This window comes from Sinocyclocheilus rhinocerous, unplaced genomic scaffold, assembly GCF_001515625.1.
Source record: "Sinocyclocheilus rhinocerous isolate Xijiao unplaced genomic scaffold, SAMN03320098_v1.1 scaffold1419, whole genome shotgun sequence".
Lineage (NCBI taxonomy): Eukaryota > Metazoa > Chordata > Actinopteri > Cypriniformes > Cyprinidae > Sinocyclocheilus > Sinocyclocheilus rhinocerous.
This window is the reverse complement of record NW_015664679.1, coordinates 145,673-173,658: the sequence shown is the minus strand read 5'-3', so window position 1 is coordinate 173,658 and position 27,986 is coordinate 145,673. Positions and strand designations below refer to the sequence as shown.

The following is a 27,986-nucleotide window of genomic DNA, read 5'->3' as shown; positions in this document are numbered from 1 at the left end:
CTCTATACGTTAAAATAAACCTACCATTAAAAATTACAGACCCTTCATTTCTTTGTAAGTGGGCAAACTTACACAATCAGCAGGGGATCAAATAAATATTTCCCCCACTGTATAAAACAACAGTGGATTTAGCCTCCTGGGGTTGACCGCAACGCCAGTTGCAAATTTAATGATAACAGCTAAAAGAACTTCAAATGCTCCATTTTTGATCCTACATATAAGAGTAATACGTCATTTAAATCTGTATAGGGTCTACTTTTATTTGTGTACACTCACAATATCAACAAAATGTGTTTTTGTAAAATAAAGAAAATATACAGGGTGCTCTTTCAGTCGTCTCAGTCTTAGCATATCTCTTTGAAACAAGTCATTAAAATGAACTGAAACTCAGCCAATACTCGACACAGAGACATGAGAGATATATCTATAGAAAGCTTAACATGTCTACTTTTATATGCAGTAAGTCTTACCGAAAACAAATATTCTCTGATAAAGTAATCCATATGAAACCATCGCGATGTCCAGTCCTTCCCGTCTGGCTTCATTATCTCTAATGTGATCACACCCATGCACTGAGGGCGCTATTGATATTATAATCATCCACGTGAGACGCGCTGCATGTAAACGCCCACATCATAGCAAACAAAGCATCGAGACTATTCCTCAAGTTTATTTCGGCTACTGTTCGTTTATGGAAGAAGAGTAAGTCTTTTTTATTAGCCTACTTGCATTAGTTGTTATTGTGTTACTGTGACATAACTTGTACACATTTGACTAGTTACTACCATGATTCCTGACTAAATGTATAATCAAGTTTACATTGAGATTCATTCACTGCATCTAATGTCTCACGACGCCAGGATGTTTTTTCAAATTCAAATCTGCTTCGCTGACTGGCGCAGAGTCAGACGCGTTTTTACAGCGCTGCGCATTATAACCAATCACACACGATTCTGTTGGGTTTATGAACGCAGCGGCCAATCAGAGGCGTTCAGATGAGTCATCGCTGAAACGACGGTGTTTTGTTCAGTGCGCGCTCACTGACTGAATTCTGCTCTCTGGCGAATTAATTCTCATCAGAAACAACAAAGTGCAGATGTGCGTACGAATGTAAGTAAGAGATTCATTTCACAGTGTAAACAGCTTCAGTGATCATAAAAGGAGCTATTGAGAGTGCTTGAACTCTGGCTAGACCGAAGTCAGTGATAATGTTTTTTTGATAATGTAAATGTTCTTTCCTCTTTTTCTGTACCATGAAAGTGTTATAATTAGTAACTTACAATGTTTATATTAAATTCACATTAAATACAAAGTCAGTCGTATTAAAAATATTTTATGGCATGACAGCCATCTGGTACTTAAGTAAAAAGACGGGGTTTTATGTGTAGTTAATAGATTACACTATTATGCTACTTTGCCCATCGCCCATTATAGATCAACTAACATAATAAATAGAAGTGCAAAATGCATTTAATTACACATATTTGAGAATCAAGATATTACATGATATAGTTAACACGTTTGGGAATATTTGAATTAAAAGGAAAAAATAAATAAAACCTAAGCCTATATCAGTTATACAGTGCTATCGTGGCTGCTGTGTGTCACATGACAAGCATGATGAGGCCTATTATTGACAAGAAAATAATGAGCGCATGGTGCACCTGACACTACAATAAAAAAAATTTTGTCAGATAAATTAAACATGATGAAACATTCATTTGAGTTGAAATTGTTATAGCTTACTTCTAAAGATTGCAGTGATACATGACATGGTGAAAGTAGGTTAAAATGAATTTTAAAAGTGCAAGTGGCCCCTGCCTGGCCCCCCCAGTTACTGTGGTCTAGAACTGCCACTGGTACAGATAACGAAAGTTATCATGCATTGTAATGTTCGAAGCAGATGTCATAGCAAATGTCACTAGGAAAAGATCTTAAAACAAGCGATTCATTCAAAAATTAAATCAAATTTTTTGAAAGAAAAAAAAAAAAGAAAAAAAATCAAACGAACAAGCACAGAGTTACATAAGGTCTATAGATTCACAAAAATTCTAAAACTATTTGTTTGTGTTCCACAGAAGAAAGAAAGCCATACACATCTGGAACAGCATGAGGGTGAGTAAATGATGAGATAATCTTCATTTTGAGGCACAGTTTCACTTTTAACATCTGAAATTAACAATCCTGATAAGGTAGATATTAGATGTAAACTTGTGGCCCCATTTTACTAATTCAAAACATGGCAGAGACTCCTCTTATCTAGACTCACTTTCACAAGCATGTGAACCACGAGGCAGTACACTAAGAATAACCCCTGCAGAAACTGTCTCATGTCGAAAACATCTACACTGAATAAACGTTTTGTGATGACAGAACAATTACTTCATAATTGAATTTAAGGCTCATTGTCCGTGAGGCACAGAAAGCTTGGGCTAATGGCTTTCATTCAAATGACAGCCAGCATTCATCTGCACTCATCAGAGCATTCCAGACATCTCAACCATTCCCCAACGGTCCAATGTTTATACACTGGAATGCAAGTAAAATGGGCCATATAATTATCAGCATAACTTTGGATCTGATGATTTTAGACTGTACAGTTGAACACATTGTTCTTTATTCACAGCCCATGATAAGATACAGACGCGCATGTATAACAGAAAAGAAAATTGTTCCCAGACAACATAAACAAGGACTAATCAACATAATCATATTTATTTCAAGGTTGCTTAAAAAACATGACCACATCCTCGATTATATTTCAGATGTGGTTCTCCTTTGAAACTCCAGCCACATACAATTCTGACACACTGTAATGCAGAAAGGGTTAACCCTAACTGTAATTTTTCTCTTGTGTCTCATACCTTTTTTTCCCTCTTCTTTTTGTGAGCACATGATAAAAGAATGCATGGAATGCCAGTGAGCGTGGCGCCAGCAGCGTTTCCAGTAGCACTGGCCGATGAGAACTGGGAGGGTGGAGGTGGGGTCGAGCCTGGAGCCTGGACTTTCTTTACTGTGTTTGGGGAAATTACTGCTTTTTTCCATATAAAGTAGTGCATTCCACAGGCTGACTGGCAAACGAAACCTCCTCTCGCTTCGTAAAAGGACAGAATTAGAGACATAAAAACTGAAGGGAGAACACATTCCTAAATCCTGGACGTATACAGCACTTGAAAGTGATGTACAGTTACAGGAAAAGACTCTGAATCAGACCAGTAAATGCATTCAGAGGTCACATTCTAAAACAAAACATGAGGTGTATTTGAATCGTGAATGATACAAAATGTAACATTGAACCGATAAGGTATGAAAAGCACTACTGAGTGAACCATTTAGGTGAAAGATTTAATGACTTACAAATGAAGACACTCAATTGATTTGTTCTTTAATGAATCGGTGGATTGAGCGAATGATTTAATGACTCAATAATTAATACGGCCACTCAATTTGTTCCTGAATGAATCGGTAATATGAGTAAATAATTCAATGACTCACTCATAAAGACAATAGCTGTATCCAAAATGGCATACTCTCGGAGTAGGTACTTTTTTTTTTGAATAAGCAATAACTAAAAAGTATGATCTATATAGTATGAATGTAACATACTAACTTTGTCATGTTGTCATTGACTTACCAGTGTCAGTTGTGTTGCTTCACTGCCAAAATGGACTATGAATGCCATTTTATGTTGATTTATGTACCTGACATATAAACTTATGTGATACACACAGATGAGCATGTTATTGACTATATTAATTACCCAGCACTAGAAATATATTTTATAATGAGTGATTTTTAAGTTGATTTTATGGAAAGAAACAGCATTGCAATATTCTTAGTCAATTTGACTGTTAGCTAATGATCTGTTAAAACCCAAAACAAAAGATGCTGCAGGGTGAAAATGAGTCTGAGATCAAATGAAACATATATAAAGGTCTCCATTTCATAAACAGCTCTAGGGTAGGTCAGCCATTATCCTATGTGAAATTCAGGATGATAAATCCAAAGGTCCCCCTCTGGTAATGCATGCCACTCAGTCTTGGTCATAGATGGCAGTTCATTCAGATTCTCTAAAAGAAGATTAAATTGAATTTTATGTTCTGTGCAGATAAAATTCAAATCGCATATTACCATTATTTGATCTTTTCAAATTCACCAGGGGAAAATGTGTTTTCTTGCAAAAAGGTAATTTTACACCGCTGCCTCGGTAGTCATAAGGTTCAATCTAGCGCAGCAGTTCATTTTTATTTTTTTTTAAAGTAAATGATATGCTTCCCACATGCTTCAACTCAGACAGGTTTGCATTTAAAACTTAATTTTTTAACAAGCCATTTGCCTGAATATATACTGAATATGCTGCTACCTTGATGCATTGTGTCTATCAAATTACTAAAAATTTATATTTTAACCCTCGTGTTGTGTTCTGGTCTTTTTCATTATTTTCTCAAAAATGCTAGTTAATGTTATTGCATTGGTCTAAAACTTTCTGACTTTGTTCACACAGGGTGTGGGTACAAAAAAGAGATGATTTTTGTACTCTTTTGGGACCCCCCCCCCATCTTGTTGCACTAACTTGTAAAAAGATTATTAAATAATAACATTTTTGTGAAAGACCTTCAGCAGACACTGAAATAAATTTCCAATGAAAGTCTTTAAATGAAACATTGTGTTATTTATGCTTCCACCTTATACTGTAAATGGTCCCACTTTGTTGGGTGGCCTTAACTACTATGTACTTAAATTTAAATTAATAATTTGATACAATGCACTTACTGTGAACATACATGTTTTTTTCATTGTACTTATATTTAAAAATACCTGCATGTAAATACATCTGTAATTAATTTCTGTAATTACATTTATAATTACACTGTTGACCATCCCTTACACCTTAACCCGCCCTTAAACCTACCTAGACCACCAAACCTGGCCCTAACCTCAATAGCAGCAAAATAATTTTTGCAATACAATATGAACACAATAAGTACATTGCACTTATTTTTGATGTAAGTACATAGTAGTTAAGGCCACATAATATAAAGTGGGACCCTGTAAACTAACTGTATAATACATTGCAGTTGCACCAACTGACCAAACCCCAAAAAACCCATCATTTCTAGTTTAAGGTTCAGTTATACATATGCATTTTGTAGTAGGGCTGTCCAAAATTTTTTTTTAATTTCGAATATTTGTCAAATTGTAAATAAAAATCCACATTCGAATGCAAAAACGTTGCATTCACATTTTAGGTGTGCGTTAAGGAGGCAACCTTATCAGTGGCGCACGAGATGCGATGACAATGTAAGTGTCATTGCATTTGAATGTTTTTGTTAGCCTATCCATTTGAAGCCACTAGATGTGGCGCTGCTGCGTTGATAATTACAAATATTGCGGGAAAAGACAACATCAATGCGGAGAAGTTCTTGTTTACGTCAAAACTGAAACCAAGCCGTTCACACAGATTTTGCGCATTTTCTAGAGGGACATCTATCACCATTGCACTTGCGTCTCGCACAAAGAGCCGCATGTTTAGAAAGCCATGTAAAATTAATGCAAGTTCAACTTTGAAAATACATATCTTGAAACTTTATGGTGGGGTTTTTTTCCCATCCCACTGCAACTCATGTTTTTAAATGAAACATGTACTCTGTGTGATTGGCTTTCGGCCCTTTGTATTAAACTATGAATATATACATGATGCCATTTCGTTTATAGTTGTATGAATAAACGTGCATTAGTAATATTTTGCTCGATGCGCCCTCTTGTGGCCTCAGGAGAGAAGCCAAAAGCTTTTCTTCACCCTAACTGAAATTATGCATTTTAAATTGGAATATAATTCGAATTTTGATAATATTTAAGTACAAAATTGTGAATTTAGTTTTTCAACCATTTTGACAGCCCTATTATGTAGTATGTTGTAAATGCATTATTTTCCTCTTATATTTGCAGTTTTAATGCATAGTAAAATTCTGTGCCTTCTCAAAAGCACATCAGAAAAAAAAGTTGAATTAACGCCCCTTCTTTTCTTTTCTCTAGTCCTGCTAGGTTAACCCTCTCCGAACCTCTCGGCACAGCAAGAAAGCCTAAATGACAGTGAAAAAGAGATACAGCCACAGCACTCAGCACTTCTTTCTTTGTTACACCGGAGTGCTGTTCCACCTTTACTCAAAGCATGAGGTCGGATTCTTCCTGAAACAGCGCTGAGAGCCGAAGGAATCAAAACACGCCAAAGTGCTCATTCCTCTGGAGTTTCTGAGATGCCATTAGAGAAGTCACTCGGGTTCATTCTTCTCTTGACACTTAATGAACAACAGTAGCCAGACATAAACCCATAATCTGCTAATGTGTTGGGCCCTCATAGCAAGCTTCACTGGGCAGCTATGCCGTAATGACGCTCTTGCCCTCTCTTTTCCGTGTGCATGGAGACGTGAAGCTTCACAACATCGAAACAATATGGACATAGATGATGTTTCTGGCCTGGTAAAGTCAAAGAGAGGGTCATTTCATCTCATCAAGTCTGATTCACTTCACCCGTCCCTCTAAAATACATTCAAATGTGCCTTCAGTAAAAGATTGGTTTTCAGTTTTCATTTTACAGAGACCAGAAAGTCTGCTGAATTTATTTAGTTGTTTTTCTGATAGTATAACCTCATAATACCCATTACAAAAAAATGAACTATAATAAAAGCTATTTGTACTTCACACATTTTTGTTTCTATGTTACACCCTAATGTACTTTTAAAATAGGCAGTCAATTTATCTCAGGTCTTTTAATGCAGTCCATAACTTCACAAACCTTCATAAACACGCTGAATTGCTGTGGCAATAACATTCGCAGTGCATTTTGATTCAGCTCGTATATTGATGTAATATGCATCCTTTGCTATTTATAGCATCATGTTGCTTGTCACATTTCAGAACAGACAGAATTCCCTGTTTAGTGGATGGTGTATTGTCAAAGTGATCTAATTAGATATGTTCTCTTTAACAAACCGCCAGAGGCAGCTCTGTACCCCTTCAATTTCTTTAGCCTGTCTTTCTAAACAGGATTTAGATTTCATCAACCTCATTTGTCTTCTCTGAATTTGCTATTGCTGTTTAAAAAACAGACTTTCTTGAGTCTCTATTCAAATATTTGGGCTCTTTCTATCAACAATTAAAAGGCTGTGAAGTTGTTAGTCTTTAATCCCATAAAGCCTACTATAGCATATGCAATACATGGATTTCTAAGGCCTCTATATTATCAACATGATCAAAACTTTGCTGAAAAAACAGTTGCACACAATCTACTATGTGCCTTCTGTCATCTGACCGTTAGTTAGTACGTAAAAGACCTCTCAGTATAATTCTAAAAATGCCTTTCATGTTGTGGTGCATGTGTCTTTTTGCTGTGAAATCTTTAGTTTATATTGTTAGTAATATTTCAAGATGTGCATTTACTGAACTGAAGCAACTTAGGTTTACTGATACAACAGGCTTTATATATATATATATATATATATATAGTATATATAAAGGGTCACATATGGGCTAGAGGTATTAAATATGATACAAAATGCATTTGCTATCATATTTAATACATCGTAGCCCATATGTGACCCTGGACCACAAAACCAGTCATAAGTCGCACAGGTATATTTGTACCAATATACTACTATATTATATAGGTTCAATAAAACTGTTCCATTAAAAATATAGTCCTACTTTATATTCACTTTATATATGTTTTCTGGTCTTGTTTTTGTTCATTTCACTAACAGTAGCTCATCTTGTCAAGAACGTCTAGTTATACTAGTATAATCCTTAAAAATAACAAAACAAACTTGACAAATATACACTATTTCTCTTCCAGCAAAAAGGATCCTAAAATGTTCCTATAACTGGTAAAGTATGGAACTAGCAACCAAGGTCACGGATTCAAGCCGCGGGTAACATACACATAAAGAAAAATGTATATGCTGAATTCATTAGTTTGCAGTTAGCCCCTGCTGGCAGATGTCATTACTACAGCATCAGACTGCTATTCAAAAGTAATCAGTGTAAGACAAGATAACCCGTGCTTTTAAGAGAGAGGCCTCTTTAAAGTGTGTAACGATGACAGTATGCAGGTTGCATACTTCTTGGGGTGCAACTACTGTAGACCTTCTTGGTTTTGATGGGCTCTGATGAATACTAAGGGCTATTTTAGACCTTTGTTATGTCCATAACTCTAACCTCGATTTTGTATAATTCTTAGTAAGTTTTTCCCTGTAGTCACTTCTTCTTAAAGCCTCTATAAAAGCATTTTTTTTAAATTCAGCATCATGTCCTTGCATAATTCTGTCTCTTTCAGCAGTGAGATGGACGACTAGAGTCTTAAAAATCACATTGCAAAAAATGACCCATAAAAACACTTTTATTTTTAATGCAGTTGGTATTACATAATATTATAAAAAAAAAAAAAATCTTGAATAACACTGGTTAATTTAAATGACCACATGAAACACATTTTAGGTTACCTGCCAAAAATTTTTACAGTGCTTTTTAAGAAATCATAAGTGGCTTAGTCAGCTAGTGGAAATCTGCATAGAACTCTTCGTGCCCCCTCAGATTTTTAGCCGAGTAGATTTCAAAATGCTACTTCCAAAGAAACATTCTAGCACCTTTGGGAATAGCACTGCATGACTATTATAGTTTAAAAGTGTTACATTCACAATAACATATCTACATTTGAATCGCAACTTCCAGAATTCATTTGCTGTATAACTAAAACTTTAGTCATCATCTACCGACCCTCAGAAACTCTTTTTGATTCTATGGCCTTAAACAAAATAGGTGCCTGACACCAGTGCTCCTCATGTTCTCTGTGTGTAGCGCACTTGGTAAAGTAAGAGGACGTCATGCTGCTGACTGTGGCTCCCAGAAGAATGGGTCATCCGACCTTCATGTGTGAGCAGCAGGGTTTGTGATGGCTTCGCCGCATGCTGCAAAAAGGTCCCCTGACATACATACACTAATTAATGTTTAAGAGCAAGAAATTAGCAACCTTGGACTGTGTGTCCATTAGTTCTGTAATCATTGTCTTTTATGTTCGAACATTCATACATGTGCAGTCCATTCAATGATATAATTTGAGCCTCAATTTTCTGTGCAATTTTTTTGCACATTTTCTCTCTATTCCAGGTAGGTCCCTAATGTGTTTTGATATCTTTTGAGTATGATGTCATGAGACTCAGGGGTGTGTGTGTTGAGCAGGTTTCAAACCCTGTCAGGACGTGATGCACATGTAATAAGAGCCGCTATGGTGAGCTGTTTGCTGCGTGTCTGACCTTGCAGTGCATTTGGGCTGCGCTCATGCATAAATGCAGCCTCTTACAGTCCTTTTGGACATCATTATCAAACGATACACCAACTAGACAGATATTATTTGTTGGATGTTACTCTGATAGATTACACATCAACACTGTCGGTGTGGCTGGGAGTAAACTAGAGCGCATTAAGCCGATCTGTTTCATATCCTTTGTTGTTTTCATCATAGTGCTCATTTGCGGTATTATTCTTCATTTGAACAACATAAAGCTTAATCAAATGCATCCAAATGTTACTGAGAATGTACGCCTCATAAAAACACACCCCACAGTTCCTTCACACCATTGCACTGTGATTGTCTGCTGCCAGATTTATCTTTATTTGAACTGAAAACAACGTGTGCAAGCACCGCTATGGTCTTTAGGTATTCCAGGACTGTGAAAATGTCTTGCGTGCCAAGAAAGTGATATAAATTGAGAATGTGTATGAAGTGAAAACAATAGCCGGTAGCAGGAAATCTACCAAAATTCATCTTTAGAAATAATTACAGCTGGTGATATGTGCTGGTGGAAGCTAATGGCGGTAATAAAAATGTTAAAAGCCTTTGAAGATGAGGCCAAACCATAAGACATCAATTTGGTGGTATTAAGGCACATTTCTACTTAGTTTAACACTAAGTACTTGGAAATGAGGGTAATAAAAACAAGATGAAGTGCAAAGTCGTCTTGATCCAAAATGCATCTGCTGAAGCTCATCATTATCCATTCGTCGCTAACAGTTTATCTGTTTTAAAAAAACTGTTTCAGAGGTCATATAAACTCTTTAACTTTAATTATAATGTTAGAGAATATGAATGAATGGATGGATAGACCACTAGATAGATAGATAGATAGATAGATAGATAGACAGATAGATAGATAGATGGACTGACGGACGGACGGACAGACAGATAGATAGATCGATATAGAAAATCAATATACTGTAGATGGATGGAGAGACAGACAGACACACACAGATAAATATGTTGCTTTGCAAAAAATGTATTTCATCAGAATGCACAGGCTGCTTTTTAATGCTTGTCAATGAAGAAAGAATCTTTTTTACAGCAAAAAGATGTAGTTGCATCATCAACCAGCAGAGGCTCAATGCCGAGTCAAGCAAGGTCATAATTTGGACTTGAGAGAATTTGATTAAAAAAAATGTTTGTGTTCATACCAAAATCTTTGACTTGTGATCACAGACTGATGTATTGGTAAATCTGAGCTCAGTTAGAGACTTTTCTGAGGTTTCTTTTTGGCATAAATGATGTTCGATTACTTTTTTCAAAGTCTCCATTTGATGACAAGAAGCAATTCAAAAAGGAGATATCGTTTGTGGTTTTACTTTCCTATGGGAAAGAAAATCAGATTTGGCATCTGCATTTCAAACAATGGGATTTATTTAGCGTTGCATTTCAGATCTAATCAACGGTTTTAAGCTCCATCAGAGACTCATACCTGTTGGTATTAACCCAAAACACACTAACAAATGAGTACACGTACATGCATGGATTCCTGATTTATCAGCCTCAGAGTCAATGCCGTTAGGTGAGAGACCAAGAACTGTTTTATGTAGAGGTGAAGCAGAATCCCAAGAGACAGATCAGAGGGAATTATGAGAAAGAGAGAAAGACCTAGTACAATGCTTACTGCATCAACACTTCAAAAGCAGTTTCCTCCCCACCACACTGTCTGAATTAACACAGCAAAAAGAAATAGAGATACTTTATGAAAGCATTTACGCAGAAAAGATCATTAGCAGATCAGAGACCCTGACTGATGGACTCATTTAATTCACATACAATATAATGCAATTACCACATTTAAAGCTAATAACAAGCATTTTTATAATTTTAAGCCGCATAAATTGAAAGCAATATAGCTAGAGTCAAGATCAGGTTTTGTAACTGAATAGGAGATCGAATAGAAAACCATGCAAAACGTATTGTAGCGTGACAAGAAACCTGCTCTTCTGAGAACACCATTTTCTCAGTGAAAAGGAAAACGTAATAAATTCTTAACAAAACGAGCGAACTAAGACCACGAGATGACGCATGGTTCACTGCCCATCTGAAAAGAAGAAAACGAGCGAAAGGTTTTAAAACAAAAATAATTTTTTCTCATAAAGGGCGCATACGTCACTGTTTCTAGTGGTCTGTTTACAAGGAGGGTATTCCTGTTTCTTTCATTTTGTGTGTGGCTCTTATGCACTTAAACTTTTATCTTTAGGAGCGGATGAGTGTGAGTGTGTGCCTGGTTCGTCATGCCAAACAGCTTTGCGACATTTTCATCAGAAGAGCAGCACTAGCACTATTACAAACTTTGTACTAAATACGTCGGCCGTTCAGTGAAGGTCAGACCATTAATCTCACCCTTCAGGAGAGCTACAGTGTAGTTCGTTTCGCACGTGAGCACACGGTTCTAATGTATAGCATGGCTGAGGTCCAAGAAAAAAAAAAAACTGTTTCCCTTTACAGAGCTTTTATGTTTGCTATTTTATAAGGTAATTTGCAACAGTTACCGTTTTCACCAAGTAGAATATGCATTCATTATTCACGGCTGTCTAGTCAGATCCTCGCCACTGTATGCATCCTATCTATGCAACGGTGTAGAAATAATTTAAAAGTGGGGGTGGACACATTTAGACAGGGGCATTGATTATCTCCCAAAAAGTGGGGACAGCGAAATAAATTTGTAAAGCACTGTTTTTTTAAACCTAGTAAGCTGTCTTGAGTGTATCTCAGAGTAAAAATATAAAAAGCTGTGACTTTATTTCTCATATTTGCAACCTCACATATCACAATTGCAACTTTATTTTTCGTAATTGTGATTTAATCCAATTGCAAATTCATTTATCACAAATTTGACTTTGTATCATATAATTGCGGCTTAATTTCTTCGAACTGTGACTCTATTTTTTGCAGATTTATCCTCACAATTGTGATTTAATTTCTCATAGTTTTGACTCATAATTGCAACTCATAATTGCACATTTATACTTTATTTCTTGTAATTGCAAATATTCCTGTGCATTTATATATCACTGTGACTCCATCTCACAATTGTGACATTATTTCTCACAATTTTGACTTCATATTTAACAAATAATTTCTCATACTCGCAACTTCATGCTTTATTTCTTGTAACTGTGACTTTATTTATTTCTCATGACTGTGCATTTATATCTTACAATTTAACTTCACATCTCACAAGTGTGACTCAGTTTCTCAAAATGTTGAGTTCGTGTCTCATAATTGACACTTCACAAAAACCCACCCTCCTAAAGCCTGAGACACACTGCACGATTTTTCGGCTGTCCCAAACGAAAGATTGCCATTGTGAAACAATCGTGTCGATTTCTGTGATCGTGGCTCCTAATCAGTGGTCCTATGTCGTACAGTCAGAGAGGTTCAAAGACAGCCGTTGTCACGGTCTTGTGACGAAAGATAGCTTACAATAATTTTCAGATGGTGTCAGAAATTCAGCATGATCATCGCACAGTGTGTTTGCTGCTACGACCCATGTTTACTGACTAGCCAATAAAAATGAGACATGAAATCAATGCGACATGGCGCTAAAACTTAAAACTGCTTACCTCAAGCTCTTATCCTTTCCTCTTTCACCGCTTCCACTTTTTTTCAACATACATAAAAACTCCAACTGCCAAAGTGTGATTCATCATGCTCTTTTTTACCACTAGTGCATGCTGATGACATTTTATTCTTCTATAGAAACGTGCGTATGAATCAAGGTCTCAACTTTCAAATTTTGTAATTTTTTTTAAGACTCTTTAATATGTCATGAAACATCACTGTATTGCCTCAGTTCAAGCAGCATGTGAACCGATCGTCTTTTCATATTTACTTAAATCATCAGAATGTATTTTATTTCAACTGCGGAAAGATGTCAATACACAACATTTTTAAGTTTAAGTCCACCGAAGGTTAATCTACTCTACTCTCCTGTCTGATTTGATTGTCGGGCAAGATGGCAGATTCGGCGTTATGATTGGTCAGATCGTCTGTCAATCAAGCTCTTTGTGAATGGTCAATTGCGACTTTATCACAGTTTTGACTTCATATTTGACAATTGTGATTTCATTTTATTTCATATCTCACAGTTTTAACTTCATACTTTATTTCTTGTAATGGCAACTATTTCTCATGATTGATTATTTTATATCTCACTATGTGACTTCATATCTCACAATTGCGACACTATTTCAACTCATAATTGAAATTTCATACTTTATTTCTTGTAGTTGCAACTATTACGGTACTCACAATTGTGGATTTCAGTATGTTACATAATATCTCACAATTTTTACTTAAATTTATACTTTTTTCATCTATATTTTACATGATTGCTCATTTATTTCTCACAGTTTGGACTTCGAATTTGACAATTGTGATTTAATTCTCATTATTGCTACTTCATACTCCTAGTAGTTGTGGCTATTTATCATGATTGCTCATTTATATTTTGCTATTTGACTTCATACATTATTTCCTGTAATTACAACTATTTCTCATGAATACTCATTTACAGCATATCTCACTATCTGTGACTTCATATCTCACAATGTGACTTCATATTTTACAATTGCATCTAACTTTCTAATTTTCCTTTCTATTTTCCTGTCTGGGTGAAGACCAGCTTAGATTTGCAGAAGGCAACATAATAATGCTACCTCTCTCCAGACATCACGTTTATAGCCCATTAGAAAGCACTGATTAAGATATTACGGTTATACATGTGGAATGCAGAACAGAGGTAATATATATCTGAGTGTGTATGCACACATGTGCATATGCAGGGTATAAGCATATATTATGTACACAACATGACACAGCACACTCACATCTGACAAGTATTGTGTTTTTCAAGCTGAATAATGTTTAACGATTAAACATCATTAAACATTTGACCAGGAATTGAGGCAGTATTGAAGAAGACAGATCTATGAGAGTGCCATATGATAGACCAGTCCAGTGTGCAGACACAAATAAGACTCCTCAGCCAGCATGCCTGTGTAAATATTTGAACTCTACCCAGCAGATATCAGGCCTCTAGAGAGAAAGACACTAGTTCAGGTGAGAAAGGGTTCATTCCCATACTGCATGCTTGCTGCCTGTGATCTCTACCCGTGGCTCGTGTATTCACGCTCTGCATATGGATTGGAGGTACAATAAGTGTATAAACAGAATGAAACCATCAGGGGTGCTGTGCAAAATGTCTGTTATTTATGTTTTTACCGTGTGACATTTTTTAAATTAAAACCCCTGCATTTTAGTTTACCTAGTGTTTTTTTCTTTTTGCACCTGTTTTAATTCAAATTAGTTCTTTTTCTGCACTGCAAAACAGATGTTAAATAATAAAAGTAGAAAATAATAAATTTTAGTGTTCATAATAAAGGTTTCTGCTAAAAATCTGCCAATGGATCAATAAAAAATAGGCCTACATTATTCAACATAAATTGTCTTATTATGCGGTTTTGCTTCTTGGGTTAATTTGTTCTGCTTTAAAAAATGTTTATCTAACTGGAAAAAAAAAAATTAAGTCTCAATTGATATACTGTACACTAGTGGTTGACACCAATATTTAAAGAGTAAGATGATTATTACTTGGTATAATGTATCTCAACAATAATATATTGTATACAATACAGTCCAATTACAAGTGAATACAATCTAATGTACGCTATGACACAAGGAAGTGTTAGCACTTCTGTTAATTTGTCACTTATTGCATAACATGATACTGTACTTTAAGGAATGCTGATTGTTGTTGTTTGGATATTACATAACATATCTGGATATCACATAACATGATAGAGTAAACTGTAGCTAGTGCAAAGTATGGTCGTTTTATCAGTTTACAGTTAACCTTCTCTACATAGCACAAACGGAGGGGCTCAATGTGTTAAACCAATAGCAGCAACACATCATGTGAGTTTGAAACATCACTTTCTTTAAATAGAAACCAGAAAATACTTATGTAGTAAAAAAAACCAGTTAAATGTTCCATTTGAGACAAACTACCTTTCTAAGGGTATGTTTACATGACAACGATGTCCTTTGCGTTTTTTAAAAGTTTCGCATATAGATGACAAAGTTTTCAAAATGAATCCCATTCATGCAGATCCGCGAAAAGGAAAACTAAACTAAAACTGCTGTATTATATATGCCAAGCCAGTAGATGGCGATGTTCATTTGTAAAGAAACACTATGCGCCACATTTCTGTATTTGGTCGTGTTGCGAGTATTAGTAGCGCGTTTCTGTATTTGGCTGGGTTGCGAGTATTTGCAGCCCGTTTCTGTATTTGGTCGTGTTGCGAGTATTTGCAGAGCGTTTCTGTATTTGTTCGTGTTGCGAGTATTTGCAGAGCGTTTCTGTATTTGGTCGTGTTGCGAGTATTTGCAGAGCGTTTCTGTATTTGGTCGTGTTGCGAGTATTTGCAGCACATTTCTGTATTTGGTTGTGTTGCGAGTATTTGCAGAGCGTTTCTGTATTTGGTTGTGTTGCGAGTATTTGCAGAGCGTTTCTGTATTTGGTCATGTTGCGAGTATTTGCAGCACATTTCTGTATTTGGTCGTGTTGCGAGTATTAGCAGCGCGTTTCTGTATTTGGCCGGGTTGTGAGTATTCGTGTTGCGAATATTTGCAGAGCGTTTCTGTATTTAGTCGTGTTGCGAGTATTTGCAGAGCGTTTCTGTATTTGGTCGTGTTGCGAATATTTGCAGAGTGTTTCTGTATTTTATTGTGTTATGAGTATTTGCAGCACGTGTTCTCATACTGATGAAGATGTTTTTTTAATGTGCTGGTGTTTTTTTATTTGTAAGTGTTTTCTTAAGTTGCAGCATGTTGAGCTCTCTCAGCCAGTTCATAACCCCCCCCCCTCACTAAACATAAAGATGTACAACATTAAACTGCTTTCATATTTATTTTTATTACAACATTAGTATCAGAGGTACATTTCAGGAAGTATTTCGAATATTACCTTGACATTAAGAAGTTTGAGAACCACTGGACTAAACTAAAGTTTTTATGTTATTGGTTCATACTATACTACACTTTGTAGAAATTTACAAAAAGAAACCTTTGACAGGCTATAATTGAAGCACTGAAAATGAATATCGTCAATGTGCACTTCAATATTCCATCCATTTGGAGGAAATGGTTGCGCCATTCAAAGGACATTTCACTTTGCACGTTTAACATTCTGAAAACACATACTGCAGAAAAAAGAACAGTATTCTCACAACTCTTTGCTTTTTCTGGGGAAGTGTGAATCTGTTGGGGATGTGTTTATAGGGCAAATAAAGGCCAACTGCTTTTACATCCACAAAGTAGAACAATTCCTGATAAGAGAATGTCGAGAGAGACAATTTCCTCCTGTTCCAGCTGACATGCATGTGACTAACCTTAGAGAGCATTTTTTTAACAAGAAAACAGTTCCTTCGTCCACTATTCCCTTTGGACAGTATGAACGCTTTACACGGGTTTACTGTACCTAATACGACTTTAATATTTTAAGAGACTGTTTGCTTCGCCCTTCCTTGTTCTGTCACTGCAAAGTTGAATATGTCGGCATGGAAAGAGAAACTAAGGAGAGTTGTTACAGTGGAGCCGGTGATTTTCCTCTACATGACCAGCACTTTCATCGTAACACCTGCATATCAACAGATGATTATCACAAAGGTAAGAAAGCTGCTACTGCTGCAATTTAAAGCAGGAAAAGTAAAAAGAGTGAAAGGCAGAGACATTAATCAAGTGCGTCCGGCGAGTCAGTGTTTTGTTCTTTGAACTGAAAAACAGGTCAGCAGGGTCCAGTTCTAGTACACAAAACGGAAATGCCGAAGCAGAACCACGGAGCGCTTGGAGAATAGCAGTGGAGCTCGAGATGTACTCAAAACCCAAAACTACAGCAGGCATTAATCAAGCCGAACCGGCCATGACAGTCCCAGAGCAAAACAACAGGCACTGTGATCACTCATGCACCAGATTAAACAATCGCTGACAGTCATTAGTCTATATTCTGTTGCTGAACTTAAACATTGGCTATGCTTGAGAAACTGTAGTATCTTTGTTTTAACCTTGTGCAATGACATGAAATTTTACTTTTTTTCAGGAGCTGACATGTCCTGCCATGTGACATACAACATTGAAATCTTTTTAAACAGCTTTTGCTATTTATATATAATAATTTAATATAATATTAAATATAACAATGAAATTAAAGTAAAGATGGGAAGACTACATGGAAAATGTATACATTCAAAATGTTTGCTTTCCCATTTGCTCCAATAAGGGGAAAAAAGCTCTCTGTAATTTCTGTAAATATGTATATATATATATATATATATATATATATATATACAGTATATTAATTGGAAATAATTGTGAGACTACATGGAATTTGACATGCACTTAATGCAAGCACTTGAAGGCAAAAAAAAAACTAATACTAATATATATATATTAGTGCTGTGAAATGATTAATCGCATCCAAAATAAAAGTTTGTGTTTACATAATATATGTATGTGTACAGTGTATATTTATTATGTATATATAAAAACACACACATACAGTAAATATTTTGAAAATATTTACATATATGTATTTATATTCTTATATTTTATATTATATAGAAATATATTGAACATATGAACATAACATATTTTTCTTAAATACATGTATGTGTTTGTATTTATATATACATAATAAATATACACATTATACACACATATATATTATGTAAACAAAAACGTTTATTTTGGATTCGATTAATCGCGATTAATCATTTGACAGCACTAATATATATATAAATAACTATAATAGTATTTTACAATTACTTTACTTTTTGTACTTATAATCTAATATAATTATGCAGGTAATTTTAATGCTGAGTTTTTACTGTAGCATTTTAACATTCTTTTACATTAAAATTAGTAATGATTTTTAGTATTTAATATATATTTACATCCTGATGAATTCTGAACAGAGAAGGGTTTAAATGAATGGCCTATTTTGTTGTTTGATTTTTTTATTTTTAAACATTAATAATAACTTTAACTTTTGTCTAAAAAGAAACAAAAAGCATCAAAGTAAAACAGAAAACGCAGGAAAAATAATATGTGTGGACTCTGAAGACATTTCTATGAATATAAATAATGCAGTGAATATATGCATTTGCTTAAGGGTGACGCTTTCCAAAACATGCAGCTGTTTTTAGTTCCTGCTCTTGTCATATTGCATTTTTTCCCTTTTTCCTGAGCGAGTGTCCTTCCTTTCCTCTCTCCTTTAAATTCTCTTACCCTTCCAATGAACTCTGCAGCTCCACACATAACAGCTCTCAGAAAAATGTGGATGAATATATCATATGAATGAGCACAACTCCTCGCAATGAAAACTGTTCAAAGATTAAAGAGGGTCCAATCATTTATTGCAAAGTGTTCATTTATGCCACTCTTAATGGCCTCGATTCTTGCCATTTACTCCTTGATATCATCATATTTGTGAGGTTGCAGTTCGTGAGCTTCCCCGAGGCTTATTCTTACAATAACTGAGGGCGTCCCCTGGCGCGATGACTTACTGCTCGGGTTGTGCATCATTCCCATAATGCCTTAGAGCATCATTACTGACACTGAATAAAAAAAATAAAAAATTTGAGAAGTAGAAAAACCTCAAAGCTAACCTAAGACGCAATAACCGAATTTCGTTCGATAACATTTGCTCTAACTAGAAAAGGACTGTTAAATGTCAAGATGTCAATGTGGCTAGTTTTGTGCAAAGTGCTAAGCCGGCTCATCTAAAAAATACTGACCTACAGTAACTGTTGCCATCCAACATTTTATCAGACCAGCTTGTGCTGTTATCTCATATAAACATGTTATGAACACTTTTGTTCACTTATCTACGAAATATCATATGAGCAGGAGTGCTGTTGCGCATGAACCCTTTTATTTTATTTTAGCATGAATATAATGCCAAGGTAATAAAACACAACGTACAGTGCTATAAATGTACATTCTTTTTTAAATGAAAATCTGAAAAATGTATGATGTTAATAACTGTTGAAATGTGCCATCACAGTCTGCGATCAGGGTCCATTAGGCATGGTTGCAAGTGTGATATGCAGCTTCAGTTTGGTTCAGTTCATACAATATTATTCAATAATAGTGGGTCTGTTTTTATTCCAAATGGAGTAACAAAAGCAGTGTCTCCAAGCAACATACAATAGTTTTGTTTTTTTGACAAATCGGTTTAGTGTATGAATGGATGATTCACTCAGTGAATGACAGTCACTACTGCCGTAGAGATTAAAATGCAAAAAAAAAAAAAATCATACAATTATGGCTATTCGGAACTATTTTACATTTTGGCAAACTGAAAGCTAATGAGTTCGTAAGACTGCATGTGAACCTTTTTGTACGATCTACGCACACCCCAGCAACGGTCGGTGGACCTTCATATTTGTTTTTTCAGTCATACATTTTTGCAGAAATCACAATTCATTGTAGTCCCCACAGCACTTAGCATCCCAATGTTAAAAATAAAATTGTTAGCATTAGCAATGTTTTCCCTGTGTAGTCAGAATCACAAACAACTAGCCAGTTTGTTTAATGACTCTTTCAAAATGACTCACATACTCAAGAACAGGGTTTGAATCACTCTGATGAATCATTCACTGAATCAACTCACTCTGACCATTTACTGAACTGCAAATCTCTTGAAGTCTTGAAATGAAAATTCTTTCTTGAAAAGAAGGATTATATAATTACTAGCACATTCAACAGTTATTTTTGTACTAGTAAGTAATATATAAAAAAAAAACAAAAAAACATTCATAGCGACATGTGTAGCTATACAGCTATGGAAAAAAATTAAGAGACCGCTTGAAAATTCTCAGTTTTTTTGGATTTACGATTTGAGTGAAATGTAATTTTTGTTTTATTCTTTAAACTACTGATTTTATTTTATTTGTTTGTTTATTTAACAGGGACAATACACTAGGCATTGCTACACACAGACAACCGATGCAGTGTACATAGGGCATATAGCATAAAGCTAGTTTGCAGCCCTCGTCCCTGGTTAAGCTTGAAATTTATTTTCAATTTTAAATAAAAATTTTGTCATTTAGAACATTTTGGTTCATACTATACTTAATTTTTAGACAACACAATAGCAATGTTTCAACTGTAATATCAATATTTGGTTGAATACCCCTGATTTTCAATAACAACAAATGAAAACACACACACACACACACACACACACACACACACACACATATACTATATGTGTGTATGTATCCTATGTATTTATGTGTGCATATACGAACAAAATCATATATATATATGATTTTGTTCGTGCTGTTAAACTTGACAGTGAGTAGGAATAGTTTTTTTTTGCACAATAAAACTTATTTATATATTATCCAAGTATATAATATAAATAAAGTGATATATATTAAATAATACAGAATAAACTATATTCAGAGACAATTAGGTCAGAGACAATTAACTTTTATTGTTGTGATTACTCGACAGTGCTGTGGTGCTTTATATATTGAAATTTATATTCGAACTTATTTTGAATAACTTTTGTCTTTTGTAGGTGTGTCAAGATTTGCTCAAGAATGATACTATCTGCAGTAACCCTGAGCACCACAAAGGGGACGAGGAGGTTCAGACGACAGCCTCCTACATCCTGCTTTTGTTCAACGCCACCCTCAGCCTGGTCTCCATCCCTCCCGCCATAATGCTGGGCTCCTGGTCTGACCGCGCTGGCCGTCGCAGGGTCATGGCGCTCCCTTCTGTGTTGTCCCTGTTGAGTGGGGGGTTGCTCTTGGCTGTAGACTTGTTGGAAAACATCAGCGTTTACTGGACCCTGATCGCTGCTGCCCTAACAGGCCTGACAGGTGGCCATGTCTCCATTTTCCTCAGCTCATTCAGCTACCTGGCCGACCTGACCATGGGCTCCAGCTCCAATCGCACTTTACGTATGGCAGTGGCCGAGTCCATGATATTCGTTGGAGGCACAGTGGGCTTCCTACTGGGTGGATTCTTGGAGCAAGAATTCGGACTCCAGGCAGCGTTCGGGGCCTACATTGGCTGCCATGTCCTGGCGGTGCTTTATATTGTGCTTTGGCTGAGAGACCCTACGATGGTAGAAAATACATGTATAGCTCCCTATAAAGAGGATACAGTTGAGCAAGGTTCTCAAGCAGATGAGTCCCGTCTGTTTATCCTAAAGTATGCCAAACTGTCTTTCAAAGCAGTGTTCAAGAGGAGGTCAGGGCAGGACAGACTGAAATTGCACTTTCTCGTTCTCTGCACCTTCATAAATAACCTGGTGGCTGTTGGTCAGTGCAAACTCACACATACACTAACACAAACACAGATATATACGCTATAGGCCAGTGGAAAAAAAAAGGTGTAGAAACAACTTTCTCATAAATGGGTAAATTTCACAATTAATTACAAAGAAACGTCAAGAAACACATTGCATTAAATGTGAAGTGTTTACTTTAAGTAGAAAGTCTGAAATACTGTAGTATTTTCTAGTAAAAATTACTCCAGTAATCTTTTTTTTAATTTGCAACTTAAAAAATATACTTTTTTTCAGTATTTCAACATTATGCAGGTGAATCTCAATAAATCTGTCAAGAATGGAAGGAAAAAAAAATATTATTATTATTATTATATATTTTATATTTTTATTTTTTTGCATTGACAAAATTTTTCATGCAAATCACCTGTTAAAAACTGGAAAGTTCCTGTAATTTATAGTTTTTGTAATATTTTTAATTATTGAATAGTTTTAAATTAATACATAATTAATTAATTAATTAATTATATTATTTCTAATATTAATAAACATTTTAATTCAGCATACACTATTTTATAAATAATTTTAATAATAAATAGTTTAATACAGTATATTATAAATACAAGTATTACCATAATCTATACTTAAACATTTTTTTTTTTACTTTTTATTATTTTTCTTTCTTTCTGGCAAGTAATTATATAATAATATAATAACATGTTTTCGTTAAAGTTACTGACCTACTGGAAAATCTGTTCCATAAATAGATTTTTTTGTTATTGTAATTTACATTTTTATTTACTATTCAAACACAATTGTATTTTTAAAAATATATATTTTTATATTTTATATTTTTATATTCATTATTTGAATATTATTCAATTGTATTTTATTCTTTGTTATTTTTATGTTTATAATTGTTTACAATGTTAAAAAAATAATTTTAAATAATATTTTAAATCATCATACATTATAATATAAACACTATTAATACAATAAATGATTAAATACAGTACAACAAATACTAAAAATCTGTTGGAGTCTTTTTTTTATTACTTCATGCTTTAAACCATTCAGACTTTAACACATTCAGTTTTAGTAAGAGAAATTTAAAATCAAATGTGAAATAATGAAATAATGCAGCATAAACGTTGAGATGGCTGAAATGAATTATCAGTGCAGCTAATATGTGCCCCGTGGTCAAGTCAAATGTTTATGATGATAATACTGCTGAGGCACTGCAGGGAGGTTTTAAAGCATTCAATCAGAGTACTGTCACTCCTGAGGCCAGAGAGAGAGAGAGGGACAGTGATGTCTGTATGTCTCTATCAATTTCCATAAATTCTTACAATTAGATATTAGTGTTCCTAATAATGCCTTTAATTTTACCAAATATAATTGTCGTTATTTTTATAGGTTCATAATTGTTCAACCATCTCGTTTGAATTACACTCTGTATTGCTTTGAAAAACATTGATCTTTGAAAGTCGTGGCAATAAAGAGCTGGAGAGAGAGGGGACATTAATAATAATGTGCTTTTATATGCGTTTGTCTCTCCAGGGGATCAGTCGATCTTGCTGTTGTATTTGATGTATGAGCCTAGAGAGTTCACAACTGCCCTGTTTGGGGTATTTAACTCTGTGAGGATGCTCTTGATGGTAAGTGGTCTTGTTTAATGCAGTAATGCTTTCTCTGATGACTCATGTCTCTCAGCTAACTCAGATTGGAAATCAGTGGACGTCCTTGAAATACCACTAAATCTTTCGATTTCAGACTCAAACAGCAGTGGCCCTGCAGTACGGACATTGACTGGACACTTTGCCTTCTCTTCATCTGAGTCTCTTCTCTAGCACACACAGCAGAGCACAATGCCCTTGCACACACACCCCTTTGATAACCAAACGTATGTTCTTTATGATTATTTATAGGATTTTCCCCTGTAGTCAGAGAACGAAATGGTAAAGACAGGGGACTGACACAACTCTGAACAGACAGCACACAAGAAGATACAGCATCAGTCCATTCAGGTTTTTTCCGTCACACGGCCGGTTCTGCTCCATACGAGCTGCAGTAATATGGCACAGAGGGACGTATACATTCACATGCTGTAAAACCAAGAATGTAGGTTATTGTGGACACTGTCAGCAGTTTAGTCTTTATGACTGTAAATATAAAGGCTGCTAAAGGTCTCAAATTAGCTAATGATTGTCACATTATGTCAGTTTAAAATATTTTTCTTAGATAAATAGTGCTGGAAAAAAAGCAGGTAAGTTAAGTTAATTCTATGATTATTATATATTGTGTATTATTATTATTTTTATTATTATTAATTGTATTATTATTTATTAAATCTCCCAATGTACATAGCAATTATATTTCTTGTGATGTTAAGATAATCCAATCAACTGTTACCCTTGTCATGGTCCAAGTGTTGAAGTCTTTAGTGGCATTTTAAGTTATTTAATTAGTGATATTATTAGTTACAGTAAGGCAAGGCAAGGCATCCCAGTTTTCCAGTCTAGAAGTATGTTATGATCGACAGTGTCAAACGCAGCACTAAGATCTAGCTGTACCAGCACTGATATTTTGCCAGAATCAGAATGTAAGCGAATACCATTTATTATCTTAATGAGCGCTGTCTCTGTGCTGTGATGCGGTAGGAAACCAGATTGAAAATTGTCCAGGTATCCATTTGAGTTTAAGTATTTGTTCAGCTGATGAAAAACTACCTTTTCAATAATCTTGCCTATAAAAGGAAGATTTGATATTAGTCTCTCTAGTAGTATGTTATGATCGACAGTGTCAAACGCAGCACTGAGATCTAGTAGTACCAGCACTGATATTTTGCCAGATTCAGAATTTAAGCGAATATCATTTATTATCTTAATGAGCGCTGTCTCTGTGCTGTGATGCGGTAGGAAACCAGATTGAAAATTGTCCAGGTATCCATTTGAGTTTAAGTATTTGTTCAGCTGATTAAAAACTACCTTTTCAATAATCTTGCCTATAAAAGGAAGATTTGATATTGGTCTATAATTGCTCAAAATGGTGTTATCAATACCAGTAAGCAATTGGCTTTCTATATACACTTTTGGGTATAAGTTCGGGTCCAGTGAATTATTTATTTATTTATTTGTTTGAATAAAAAATTAGCACTTTTCTTCCGCAAAAAATTGATCAAAATGCAATAAAGACTTTTACATTGCTGCAGAAGAATCCTATTTTAAAAAGTATCATCGTTTCCACAAAAATATATTAATTTTCAACATTGATAATAATAAGAAATGTTTTTTTTGAGCAGCAAATCAGCATATTATAATAATTTCTGAAGGATCGTGACATTGAAGACTGGTGTAAAAGCTGCTGAAAATTCAGTTTTGCATCACAAGAATAAATTACATTTTAAAATATATTAAAATAAAAACAGTTATTTTAACTAGTACTAATATTTGTATTTTTAATCAAATAAATGCATTCCTGGTAAACATAGAGACTTAAAAAACACACAAAAAAATCGACCAATCCCAAACTTTTGAACGGTAGTGTACATTTCTAATAGACAGCATGTAGTAAAGTATATAGTACTGAACAATACAGTATGGTGTGTTTTTTTGGTAAGAAAGAACATTTTTAAAACTATGAGAATTATGACTTTTACTATTGATTACCCTTTCAAAAAATCATTGTCTTGTTCCTTCACCGTGGCATTAGCAGAGTAGCTTTGCAGTGTGAGGCTGTCTGTACAGCGGTAGTGATGGGAAACAGGTTGAAGTCTGCTTTGTTTTCGCCGTCTGTCATGAGGAACCCTTCCTCCTAGCAGGTCGATGCTGTGTCTTAGAGTGACACTTAAACAAAGCCCTCAGTTAAGGAGCACCCTTCCTGATTGGAGAGGTGATGGCTCTCCATTTATATCAGGATACACCACGGGGCTCCAATCGCTCGGCTGCCTTTTGTGTGGAAGCCGAAGGCATCGATCCTGATAAACCTATTATAGACTCTGTCTGTAGGGGATGTCAGCTAACGGGCCGCCACCCAATACACAGAGCGAAAAGTTTTAATTAACCGCAATTGAAAGAGTCAATTGGGGGAAAAAAGCGAGAAAAGGACAGACAAAGAAACTTTTTTGAATACAAAGACATCGTGGAGGGGAGCTGATCTTGTGCTTCCAAAGATCTGAAGCATCAAAATCTTAGCAGGTCTGGCTGCGGTGAGCGCACGGCTCCATGCTTGTGGTTTTTATAAATGGCTGCGGGGCTGGAATTGACTTGTAATTAGGGTGGCGTGGAGTTGGTGAGGAATTATTAAACACTCCAGGCTCTAATGAGTTGATGAAAGTAAAAACACGGAGCGTTGACCTTTTCCGTGGAATGTTTATGCATTCCCATTATGTTTTCTGCAGCAAATCAGAGGCGGTGGCAAAGTCTGTTGACACCGGGCCCTCGCTGGGCAGGGGGGGTAATTAAATCAGAACTGTTTGCATGAGCAGTCAGAGCAAATGAGTCACGGCGCGCACCTCTCACGCGTGTTCGCACGCAAATGCGGATGCAGGTGAGTTCGCTTTCAAGTGCTCTCAGACGTTCTGAGTGAGGCAGCCTGACTGTTTTTGACACTGTTTCATCAGGCACAAACCCTGAAGGTTAATTAATCCACTGGTTAGGTTTAGATGTGTCTGAGAGAATCTAAATATTTATGGGCTTTGTTTTCATTCAAGCTGAACCACAGGACTGTGTAGTGCTTATGTATTCTAGTGCGGTGCTTATGTATTTCCGAGATTACACAGCTGTTATATTACATTATTCAACATCAGCATAATTTTAAGCATTTTGAATTATACATAGGCCTAGATCTTAGTACTCACCAAATGATCGGATTTATGGACGATAAAATGGGTGAAAAATCTCATAAATTTACACTTTAGGAGGGAGCATAGACACATCTCTCTTGGGCAACCAGCATTGTAGCAGCAAGTTTCGCACTATTCACCACACCACCAATGTTCCCTCTAAGGAGCGCGCGCGGGGCCGCACACTTCTTCCACATGCTCGGGCAAACCGCTATAGAGTTGATGTTGCTATAGAGTTAGAACCGGTCAATGTGGTTATCAGGTTCCATAGAAAGAGAATGATGTGCGACAAAAGAGTCGGTGCCCTATCATACACCTGGCGCAATGCGGCACCAGGCACGATGCAAGTGTTTTTTGTTAGTTTCAGGCCGATGCAGTTGTCATTTTCACGTCCTGCGCCACGTTGTTTAAATAGCAAAATGCATTTGCGCCCATTTGTGCGCTCATGGGCGTGCTGGTTTGAAAACGAGGTGTGTTGCTATTTTGAGGCAACTGAAATAGACTGCGCCATTAACCAACTAAAACCTGGTCTAAAGTCAATGGCGCAGTAGTTTTTTTGTTATTTAAAGAGCACGTTAGTATAGGGGGTCCACAGCGCGCGTACACACACAGGGACACACAGCAGCACACAGACATGCCAAATATTACAAATTAAAGGAGTTACAAAGAGTGAAAAATTTAAGGGGGTCTGAATACTTTCCGTACCCACTGTATATATGTAAAAATAGTAATATTGTGAAATATTATTGTAATTTCTAATATTGGTTTCCCTTTTTTAATATAGGCCTTTACAATATAATTTATTCATGTGAAGCAAAGCTGAATTTTCATTATCATGATCCGTTTCCTCTCTGAGACGTGTTCTGTCTTTGTGCTTGCAAATTCCGCCGTGTAAATAGCAAATCCGCCATGGCACGAGCGCAACTGGCTCTTAAAGGGAATGGGAGATGAGACTCTGATTGGTTTATTGCACGTTATGCCCAAAACACACCCATTACTCATTAAGAGAATAGGGACAACCCTTTTAGACCATGCGCCGACCATTTTTCCCGTCGTTAAACTAGCAAAAGTGGATTTGGACACGCCCTAAGTGCACCTGCGCCATACGCTTTAGACCATGCGTTTAGATCGTTAAAATAGGGCCCTCGCTGTAGAAACCGAATAGCCAACTTCAATGGTTGCGGACGAAATAGCTCAACACGAGAACCAACGCAAACGCAGTGACATGTGAAATAAAACGTCCTCATGTATTAAAGAATAGTGGCTTGATTAAGTGGTGTAAATAGCGGATGATGGGCACAGAACGGTAACAAAACTCAGAGACATTTAGAGTCACACACAGGTATTGTGCAAACTCTACTTAATAAGAATTCACGTTAACTTTTTTTTTTTTAATATATATGTTTAACTTTACAGATCTCAGTTTAAATGCTTCAGTTTGTTTTCTATTTTATTCTATCAGTTTAAATGCTTCAGTTTGTTTT

General features: G+C 35.7%; 1 protein-coding gene across 1 annotated transcript in view; it reads left to right on the top strand.

Moving 5' to 3' along the window:
• The first annotated feature begins 16,851 nt into the window (after positions 1-16,851).
• The window catches only part of LOC107730200 (proton-coupled folate transporter), a 38,430-nt gene continuing 27,295 nt past the window's right edge, over positions 16,852-27,986 (top strand). Inside the window, exons 1-3 of the mRNA XM_016540956.1 lie at positions 16,852-17,026; positions 20,946-21,693; positions 23,220-23,317. Of these exons, the coding sequence (XP_016396442.1) occupies positions 16,910-17,026; positions 20,946-21,693; positions 23,220-23,317 (963 nt within the window). The 5' untranslated portion in view covers positions 16,852-16,909. The remainder of the gene's footprint in view (positions 17,027-20,945; positions 21,694-23,219; positions 23,318-27,986) is intronic.